We start from the raw sequence: 11,530 nt of genomic DNA, 5'->3' as shown, positions 1-11,530 counted from the left end.
CAAAAAAGGGCAAGACAAAAACTGTATACATAGGGGTATCATTTTAAAGGGAAAAATATGTAAGGCATTTTAAAGGGAAAAATATGTAAGGCTTTACAAAATGTTTGTTTTCATTGCTTTACCACTCGTCAACCCATGTAATATTTCAATATAGTGTATAATAGAAGTTAAAATATTTTTTTAATTCAGTATCATTCTTATCATATGAAATGTAATGCTTCTTCTTTCTAAATGAACAATGTGTCGATGCTGAGTCCAGCCTGAGCTGCTATGGGTTGATGTCGTCACCCTGATTGACAGGCTAAGCAGCCAATCAACAGCCGAGTTCTACAGTAGGCCACGACGTTGTTTTCGGGAAAGGGGCTGGAACTTGTCAGGAAGGGTAAGCAAGCGAGAGCCATAGGCAAGTACCGAATACCGAGGACTACGTCTGCGCTCTAGCTACCATCAACAAAACCCGTGGATTTAGCTTCATATTTCCTTTCCCCTGGATACTGGATATATTTCTCGGGAGGTTTCGTTATCAAACAGCCGAAGAACGACACTTAAAATACGTCGAGAGGGGAGCTACAACTTGGTTGAAGCGTCTAATGTACTGATACGAAACGGAAGTAACTTGCCAGCTGTCTGGCTAAGCATCGCGGGGTGAGTAAATAGCCGTTTATTAAATGTTCCCATCGTGAGAAACGTCTAGCTCCTGGTCCATTTAACACACTCGCTCTTTTGTCATATTTCCCCTTCGTTGTCAAGTTGGGAAATATCCAGCTGTTGTTTGATTTGACTGCGTAAGTCAGCTACTGGCTAACAAGCTAATGTCAACCTACGTTCGTCCGTTTGGCATGATAGCAGTGAGACGTTCATGTTCAGTGGCGCATAGATGCTACCAGGGGCTGATGTACACAGCGATAAAATTCCTTTAATTAATATCAATGACCTACACAGTGGACAGAGTGAGGACGAATTACTAGAGAGAAGCCATACTATGATACTATGATGCAATCCAATATAACAACGCCACCACAAACTAGGGCCCTGCCATTGTATAAAAAGTTTCACATTATCTCAAGACATATATTGGATTAACGCTAACGTTACAAAATTGACAACGACGGTCAATGTTGGATTGAATTACATGGGAATTTGACCACTTTAAGACGAACTGTTGATAAGAAATGTCTTTATAAAATAGCCAGCTGTCCGTATTCCTCCATTTTTGCATTATGGGGAGGGAAAGAAAAGTGAAACCTATTATTACTTTAATGTCGGACCAGAGGGGATTACAGGGACCACAGGGACCCTGCTCCAACACTATGAAGATGCATTCAAGTACAGTGCTTAGGTTTTATTATGTCAGCTGGAATTAAACCCATTAACAGAGCAGGAAGAAGATGATCTGGCTGTCACTTTTGTGTCCCACGCCTGTCATTACAACTGTAACGTTTGGTTGATGATTTTATTAGCCTATACACAGAAAATCAGCTGGCAATGATTCTGATAAGTGATATAATATTTAAGTAATTCTTTAGACAAGCCTGGCAAAGATTCATCGGTTCCATCCCCTCAAATGTGAATATTTCCTGTTTTTCTTACTTCTCTGTCGTAATTACCTGAATATGTACCATTGCTATTGATAGGCCTTTTCGACACATACTTTACTTTGTATAGACTGGACAATTAACCCAATAATTGAGGATATAATGTAGATTCATTGATAATAAAAACTTTTAATGTAAATATTTTATTAAATCATGCAAAATCCTGTCAACGAAAAGGTAAGCGGCTTCACGTGTTTGAGGTTGACAGTCAGGTAGGTGCCTCTTCCTGGGCCCAACACACACACACACACACACACACACACACACACACACTCAAACACACATAGACACAGAATTTCTGGCCTTACCTCCACTCACAAAAAATTAATCTCAAACGATGAAAGACTGTGGTTTCTTGAAGCTCTCCCCTTGACAGGAACTCTTAGAACACTTAAAGCACTTTAACCACACTGTTACGTTTGATCTGCATTTTATTAAGATCCGAATGAACACATGGCATCCTTAATTGCAGAGCTATTTCATTTTTACTTGTAACACTTGACCAAAATTTCTTTAACCCAATTCACTTTGATATCAAGTCAACGTACTTGTGTGAAGTAATATTCTACTCAGACTCAGTACTGTACTGGATGTAAAATCAAAAGAATGACATTTAAATGCTAAATGGTAACCTGATATTTAACATCAAAGAGCTTTAGATTTATCACTTATTTGACCTTTTTCCCTGTAATAACCAAGTGGCCTCTGTGACATCATTTCTGTAACAGCGTATTGTCTTCCCACTGTATTTTCACTTCAGGCACGTTTGTTTTTGCAACTTTGAAAAGGTGAGACATGCTGTAAAACATTTTGTTGAAATGTAATGAAACAAATAAGATGACATTTTTAAAAAAATCCTGCTCATCCAAATTACTGCATTGTGTGTTTTTTAAGCATAGTCCCCCCTCACTAAACTAAATTTAGGGTTATAAAAGTCAGGGGCATAAAATATTGAATTGACAGTATGTATCCTGAATTGACATACCTACCAAAAAGATGTCTTGTAAATTGCCATTAAAGTAATATTTCACTGATTAGTTTCTGATTTTCTGATTTAAAGGCTGTTAATCAGTGACATAACTTGTTTATGGTGACACATTGTTAGATTTTCTAATTTGGGACCAGTGCTTTACTGTAGTTAGGCCTAATAGAGTTATTGACATGGTGGTTATTGTGATATTAAATAACATCAAATATCAAAAGTTTATATACTAGGTCATGGAATTAGATTTTTATGCCTTAAAGACAGTGAATCGATAAGGGGGAACCCATAATATAATAATAATATAGATTTTATTTTCCCTGCACAAAATAGTACAGTTGTAATTGATTTAATGAACATCCAGTGAAAACAGTGTCAACTTTTGAAGGGCAGTGTCCTGACTTTGACCAATTGACAGAGGTGTACCAAAACTGCAGTAATAATGAATGCACACACTTAAAGTCAGTGTACTTACATGGGTGCTGCATCATCAAGAACAGGAAACCCCCTGCTAGGATAGCGCACTAATTAAATGATGTATGAATGCTCTGACATTTAGGGGGATGTCTTAGCTCAGCACGTACAAGGTGGAAGTGGTGGAAGAAGTACTCAGATCTTTTACTTAAGTACAAAAGCAGCAACAGTGTAGAAATACTCTGCAACTAAAAGTCATGCATGTAAAATCTTAGTTGAGTAAAAGTTTGAAAGTATTATAGTCAAAATATACTAAGTACCAAAGTAGAAACTACACATTATGCAGAATGGCCCATTTAACAAAAATATATATAGTCAATTATATAGCTGGATTAAAATTATTGATACATTTATGTGTGAACACCACTTTACATTGCAGCTGGGAAAGGTGGGTTGACTTTAAACAAATTTATATACTGCTGACCCAGGTTGCATAATCTACAATAATACATCACAATTCATTTGTTTATTATATGTTGTATTAATCTGACACTACAAAGTAACCAGCAGCAGCACAGCTGTCAAACAGTAGTAGGGGAGTAAAAAGATATGTAGTGGAGTAGAAGTGCAAAGTAGCATTGAATAGAAAATACTCAAGTAAAGTACAAATACCTCAAAGTTGTACTTCAGTACAGTACCCGAGTAAATGTATTTTGCACCACTGGTTTTGTTACATTATTTAAGTGCAGTAATGTAGTTATATCAAAGACAAAAAAACAGGAAACAGATGGAAAAAGGTGCACAAAACATGACATAAAGAGGAAGATTGATTGCACATAAGTGCCATACAGAAATAAAAAAACCCATCAATGTCAAGTGCCAGATAGTGTTTAAGTACTCAGATAATAAATCCAAGTATTCTCCTTGTATCGGAATGTAAACAAACATAAAAGCCTTATCTTTAGTCTGTCAGTCAATGTGAGTTAAGTATCTACTCATTCACTATGTTAACTTTAATCATTATTATAATCACCATCTCAAACATGAGAGCAGGAGGGCTGAAATGTTTTGTGAGGAAGGCTCACTCCAGTTTTTGGCATTTTGTCTGCCCTGATTGGCAGCAGCCCTTTTTGTTGATGCCAAGTTTTGGCTTTTTGTTGGATAATGACTGGCAGAGCGGGAGCAAGAGCAGCATTTTTTGAGGGTTAGCATTATTGTTTGGATATAGTGTCAAGAATTTCACAGTTGATGGGCTTGCCTCATGGGTGCGTGAATCTAGTTTTACCTGATAAAAGATATGTTTGTATCACACCCAGTAGCAGTTAGGGATGTGGTGAGAAATCAGAAGTATAAGTTAAAAAAATGTCTTTGGATTTAACTTATAAGCAGCTGTCATTGCACCTGAGTTGTACACTGCTCTTGTTTGATTGAGTAGAATTCATTTTATCCAGTGCTTTAATTAAACTGTAGATTAGTGATGATTGGTAATGTTTATCTTAATACAGTTTTTGATACAAGGCATGTGACAATGATATTTTTGTGATGTGTGCCACAAGTGTCTTTTCCAAAATGTTAGGTAGAGAGAATTCGATTACCGCTCACCAAATGAAAAATGGTAATTAATGAGAATCTGATCAGGTATAAGCCTTCATATAGCCTTTGCAATCTACTGTGTTGGAATGAAAAGCTGTTACAGTCAGACTAAAGACTGGCCTTGATGTACTTCTCACTTTGTCTTGCCATTTGTGATGTGTCATTGTTTTGATCAGTGCGCGGTACTTTCCACTGGACATTTGTGACATCTTTAAAAATATATGAACAGCTGTTAGCTTGTTAGCCACTGTCTTCCTTCTTTTGACCACTTAAATGCCTGTGTAGGCTAGTTTTACAACCCTGTTACGGAACAGGATAGTCATTGCTTACCTTGATTATTTGTCTTGGTGCTTTGCTTGACTAAATGGCCACTGTCTATAGCTCCTCACCTTTGCAGTCACTGTATGTAAAAACTGATTTGACCTTTAAAGAAAAAGTCAGGGAACACCTAAGTAACCTGTGATCAACTTTATTTCAGTTTCTTGTCCTTTGTTGTGATGGTTGTGGTCAGTTTTTTTACTCACCTTTTTTAGCTGGGCTGCATACCTCAGACTTAAATAGGCAGGGGAAACTCTAAATTGATGCAAATGATGCAGAGGAGCTTATTTGTTTGTTTGGTTAGCGTTCATTGTCTTTCTTATTGGTTTGAACCACCCAGTCTAAAAACATATAGCCTATTTGTTTTTGGGTTTTTTTAAATTTAACTAACACCAGCCATTATGCAATAATTGAGTAGAGTTGAATTCAACTGCTATTTGAGGTCCAGTCCACCCGAAGCTTCCAAACTGTTGAATATTTCCCAAACTGATCTAAGTGACAACATGCATGTTTAAAATTATGTAGTTAAGAGCTGAAACAATTAGGTGATTGATAGACTGGTTTATTGACAACTTCTACGACTAACAGTATCGACAACTGCTCAATTATTAAAGCTTTTGTTAAAAAATAATGTAAAAATCTGATTTCAGCTTTGTGATGGGCATTATGTTTTTACTATTTCTTTACATAATATAGACCAAACAATTAATTGGTTACTCTAGAAAAGTTTAATTGATAATGACAGTAATTATTACAGCCCTAGTTCAGTATTTGGTAAAACGCAGATGCATATGGAGAAAGTACCTGAATCATCCACACCTGCCAGGATCGGCTGTCTATCACTAGTTGTGTTATAAAATGCTCCAAGGTCTTGTTTTTGTCTGGCAGAAACAATATTTCTAGTCATTTTAAAACAAAGGCACGCACACAAGGTAGGGTGACATTGTTGAGGGGGAGTGAGAAGAACTGACAAGCTCAAGTAATCTTGGGAAAAATGTGGTCCAAAGATTGTGAAACTCTTGTAAAACTGGCATCAGTTCAGCACTGTCAGTCTCAACCAGTCTCAAACATGTCATTTGTCAAAGATAACCTTCTTAATATGCCACATTAGATTTACGAGAGATATTTATTGCGTTAAACTGTAGTGGCATTCAGGAAGGTTATGTTGAATTTAGGTAGAAAGAGGAAGAGCAAGGGAGATTGACACACTTACTGATTAACACATTCACTCTAAAAGGTAGGGTGATGACTCACTGTAAAAAGGCTTCTCAAGAAATTTAGCTGTAATAATTGAGAATGAAGAGAAATGATGACTGTTAGAGGATGCCCCGCTATATATATATATATATATATATATATATATATATATATATATACTTATATAAGTACAGTAAATATTAGCTTTTTATATATATATATATATATATAAAAAGCTAATATTTACTGTCTCAGCTTGGCAGCTGAATGGATCAGCTTTAGCTTAGTGTGAAACAGGATGCGTTTAAGAGGCTGGAATAAGTGTCCATCCAAGGGTTCAGTAATTAAATGGAAATGTCAGCTTGGTAGGAAGTTAACAGGAGTTACAACAAGCATAAAACGTCAGTGATAAAAGAGATGATAAACTCTTACCAGTCTGTCTCTCACTGTATTGTCTCTCCATGTGTCTATAGCTCTGTTTCCCCCTTTCTCCTCTTTTTCAAGTTTGTTCCTATACACTTACGTGTGTGACAGCAAATGTGAATAGATGCCTAGATGCAGTGGTTATCAATCTTTATTTCAAGTCGCATTTAGCTGTAAGTGCTGTCCCCACATGGACTCATGACTGCTGCTTTTGCTATGCAGGGGTGTAGACAAGCAATTCGACTCATCCCGCAGTGGAGACAGTCTCCTGTAGCCCCTGCGCAGCAGTGATCTGTCCTCCATGTTGATGTCATCAGCTCATTCACAAGGCTGACGTCATTTCACTTGTAGTTTAGTGAGACATCACTGCGTTCTCTGTGCTTTTGTGAGTTGGGGCTCTGCACTGTATTAATATGAGTCATCAGGTATGTGAACATTGAACTCTCTGCTGCTGTTTGCTGAGCTCACAACTAACACTTTAGTCTTACTGCAACACACGCACGCACCTTTTAACACTTGATTGGCTATGTTAACTACACTGTGGTCAACCATTTCCTCAGAAAGTGTCGATTATATAATTATACCAGGGTGGGAAACTCATACCAATGATCTTGGTATCAAAAGTCCCCGATTTGTGTGAAAACAGACTTTTATTGAAAATGTGAATGATTAATAATATCAGTACTTTTAAAACCATATAAAAACAATAAGTTGTGTATAAGAGAAATATCAATTTCTGCAGTTGTTTCCCATGTGTGTTTTCTCATTTGTCTTGCCTATTCTGAATAGACTTAAATGCAAAGCTTACTTTGGTGTAATTTGAAAGCCACAAAGTTCACTCTCCCATTTCTCTTTTTCACTTCACTTATCCAGTGTCTGAATGCCAACTCTGTGGGTGATGGAGTTGAGCAGGCAACTCTGTGGGAAGATGAGGAGGTCCAATAAGAGGGCTCAACTCTCCTCCTCACCTACTTCCACTCAGGGCCTGGAGATCCACTTTTACACACCGGAGGTGCACCAGCTAGAGTACTTCAAAGGCTGCTACACCGTGGAGCAGCTCTGTGTGGATGCTGCTAAGAAATGCTGTGAGTTACTGACCTGTTGGCTAATTGGCATAATCAAAAATTGCTTGCTTTGCTTAATGATGTACTCTCTGATGATATGTTATTAAAAAATGTTATTCACAGATTTTACATAGATCAAGTAAGAATATTTTGAAAAACACAGATAAAACTGATATTCATAATCTCCACCAGGTGTACCCTGACCAGTTTGGTCTCGCATTTGCAGATTAATCCCATACCCGAAATGTTATGATCCACTTAAGTTAAGCAGGATTTGAGATGAGTAAATCCCTATTTTTTGTTATTTTTGCCGCCATCTTGAGTGTAGGTGAACTGGGAGAGACAGTTCCACCATCTGCAGCTCTCCATGGTCCAGCTGCAAGCCAGTTTTGTTCTGTCCTACACTCTATGTCAGACCACACTGGGATTGCAGAGTGTTTTGGCTGCCCAAATTTGTAGACTTGCAGATTTAGTTGATTTGGTAATTTTCCCTTGATATTGTGCCTCTACCATACGTAGATAATCAGGTGTTTTTTGGGCTATTTTAATTTAGTTTATTGTCTGACCTGTGCAATGTGTTGCAGCTCTCAAATCTATACAAGGTGTGTATTTTTAGTAGCTTCTGGGGTGCTTCTGAAACGCGCTGTAATGCGTCTGCTGGAATTACAAGAATTGTCTAGAGTGGCTGTGATCAGCCTGGGCAGCACTTACTGTGCACTTTCCTGATTAACCTATTATTCACTTTTGCCCCATTCACCAGCCACACTGACAGGTAATAAGCTGTCATTTGGGTGTGCTGTTCTGTAATAATTTGGCAAAATGGCCTTTAATGAGTAATTTTTCAGCTGCTGACGGTTGTCTTTCTGATTAACTTAATGAAACATGTCAATTCACTGTTCAACTGTTCAGCGAGGAATAAATATGAGAGTATTAAACTCCACTCTCACAGAGGAGAACTTCTCTTTGTCTGTTCATGTTTTCAAATCAGATAAATGCTTATTACTGCCTTACCTCAAAGTGCTTCCATTCAGCTGTCAGCATGTGAAATAAAATGCATTACATTCCAAGCAGTCATATGAACATAGCACTACTGCAAATCAGTCACAACCTCAGTTCAAAAGCTATGAATCGGTTATTGTAAAACTAGATAAGTGTCATTGCAGAGCCTCTTAGAAGCATCTCTCTGTGTCTACACAGCCATTACCAATTTTAACTGACTGGTTAGGTGACTCTGTTAGCTTAGCAAAGATGAATATGATCTCTTTTTGTTTCAGGCATTTGAGGGCCTACATTAAACTAAAACCAGAGTCCTACATTTCACATATGTCTGAGTATAAAAATGGAGCATGTAGACCTTTGTGTTTAGCTTCTTTTATAAGAAGATTAGTTGCTGTTGCTCTTAAGTCCTCTTTTTGGACAGAGGCCTGTAAATAAGCCTCAACCCCAATCCAATAAATGGTCTGAATATTGATCTTTTTTTCCTCTTTTCTCTTTCCCTTCTCAGCAATCTCTCCCTTGTGCCATAACCTCTTCTCCCTGTACGATGAGACAACTGGCACGTGGTACCCTCCCAACTACGAGTTCAAGATCACAGATGAAACCAGTGTCAAGTTGCACTATCGCATGAGGTAAGACTACATTGGAGTTGAAGATTAGTTTTCTGGCTGCCTTTTATCTCCATGAAGTCATTTCTTGACTTGAAACTGTGTTTTTCTCATTGAACTACATCAAATGCAGTGTAGTTTTAAAGGTAGTGGAAATATTATTTAATAGAATTTAAAGATATACTATATGAGACACTTGTAGGAAAGACCCAGCCTACAAGATAAAGTATGCATTGCCAGTTGGGCAGCAGGCAAAGGCAGGAACTTTGGCATGCTGACACCTGACTATGAAAGCGGGCTCCTGGGATGTGGAATTTGTCTTTCTGGTTGGGAGGAGCAGTAGGTGGAGCGATACCAAACAAACCATAACGAATCAGCCTGCATGCCATCACAGAGGTAGATATGTGAGATTACTTTTAGGCTCTGGAGTCAAACTCCGGGACAGGGGCAGGCCTGTTCTCTTGTTTAGCTTTAACTGTTGTTTTTACCTATGTGCTAAACAGCAGATTAGTGTATCTAGCCTTTTTCGGGTCTTAGGGTTGGTCCCTGGAAAGGGTGCTTATGTCATCATAGGTCTGCCAGGAGACTAAATTTAGGGCTGGGCAGTATATAGATAGTGTATCAATATTGTAATATGAGACCAAATATCATCTTAGATTTTGGGCATCATAAAATCCTACGTGTTTGGGCCTCCCTATAGAGCACTTGTCTTCCATGCAGAAGGTTCAGGATTCAAATACTGCTGGGGATGATGTCGCAAGTGGTATCCACCACCGAATCAAACGGGATCAGATTAATCTGAGCCAAGTTTTCAACAAGGGTGCGTCTCAAGCCCATTGTAGGTGGGAGGTTCCAGACGTAATAGGGGATTCTTAATATCCTACGTGTCGTCTTTTCCTAATTTTAGAGGCTGTATCACTCTTAAGTGATGTAATATGCTGAACTTACCAGACTGTTTTAGCTGTTCTTTTGTTTGCCTTTACCCACACTACGTATAATTAAATTTAACAAAAATTTCATTATGTAAATAATTTGTCAGAGCACCAGATGTCTCTTACAATATTGTCGCAATATTTATATCATTGAATTTAGTAAAAATGTTGTGGTATTTGATTTTCTCCATATTGCCCAGCCCTAACTGAAATGGTCAAAAAACGAGAAAGGAAGTATTTAGGGGAAAAAGCTTGCCTAATATGGAGTTTTCGGTTGGTGATCTCAGAATTATGTCCCTGCTCCCTTTTGCAGGGATGATGCAGTTTTTCTGTGACCTCCAGTGTGATCACAGAGCCGATGATTTAGTTCTCTGACCTCCAGTACACATGGGAGTGGTTTGAACTTAAACTGGGATGAGAGCCAGGACCTCTAAGTCAGAGGCCATGAAAGTCTATTAGAAAACTCTGGAGCATTCCCTTCCAAGTGGGTTGCAATTACTCCCTTGAGTGACGGACTTCAAATATAACATGGTAATGGAGTTTGGACAAGTAGATTTATGTACCACTGGTAGTGATGAGGAAGCTGAGCCTGAAGGCAGACATTTTTTTTTTACTAATAAGTCAACATTCCATCCTTCATCTTTGGTCCAGGAGCTCTGGGTGGTGACCAAAGAATGAGATGTGGGATTTAACTGGTTGAAATTGCTTGAAGTGCTGTTCCTGCGTATTGAAAGGATCCAATTTGGATCAGGATGCTTCCTGTAGGAGGTATTAAGGGCCATGTCCAAATTGGAGGAGACTCTGGGACTGACTGTGAATACACTAGAGGCACTACATATCCTAGATGGCCTGGTGTCACCGCAGGAGTCCCCGTAATGAACAGAAAGACATGGAAAGGTGGATGCCAGGGCTAGTTTGTTTATCACGCTGCCACAACGACATGTGCCACAACAATTGATGGAAAATAAATGGAATACAGTGAGTAATGCTGTATCTATTTAGTCTGGACTCCAAGGAGTGATGTGTCCATCTATGAGTGTACTTAAATGTGTTGCAAACAACATCAATTACACCCTCACACCCCAGCTTTGAAATAGGAAATTGTATCTACAATCTTCTTCATTTTTATGAAGCTGGCTACTTTGAGAATTTGTGTTTAATCAAATTTACCAAAAAGAAAAAAAAAATAAATATTTTGTATGCTTCATGCATGTACACCTGCTGGGTTTTCTAACCATAACTGAATTTATCAAGTAGAAGCAAATGCAGATTATTGGTGGATTTTCATAAAGAGTAAATAACACAACATTAAGAAGTATTGTGAGGATATTTGGGGGTGTGAAATGAGTAAAGCAAAGTCAAAACTGCATCATGTAACGTTGTTCAGAAAAGTGTTATAATTATATTA

At 38.1% G+C, this 11,530-nt stretch overlaps 1 protein-coding gene across 1 annotated transcript in view; it reads left to right on the top strand.

Moving 5' to 3' along the window:
- Nucleotides 1–365: 365 nt before the first annotated feature.
- The window catches only part of jak1 (Janus kinase 1), a 44,577-nt gene continuing 33,412 nt past the window's right edge, over nt 366–11,530 (top strand). Inside the window, exons 1-3 of the mRNA XM_049589051.1 lie at nt 366–645; nt 7,396–7,607; nt 9,091–9,214. Of these exons, the coding sequence (XP_049445008.1) occupies nt 7,403–7,607; nt 9,091–9,214 (329 nt within the window). The 5' untranslated portion in view covers nt 366–645; nt 7,396–7,402. The remainder of the gene's footprint in view (nt 646–7,395; nt 7,608–9,090; nt 9,215–11,530) is intronic.

The sequence above is a fragment of the Epinephelus fuscoguttatus genome, linkage group LG10, assembly GCF_011397635.1.
Source record: "Epinephelus fuscoguttatus linkage group LG10, E.fuscoguttatus.final_Chr_v1".
Taxonomy (NCBI): domain Eukaryota; kingdom Metazoa; phylum Chordata; class Actinopteri; order Perciformes; family Serranidae; genus Epinephelus; species Epinephelus fuscoguttatus.
Note: the sequence above shows the minus strand (reverse complement) of the source record. Positions and strands in the feature narration are given on the sequence as shown.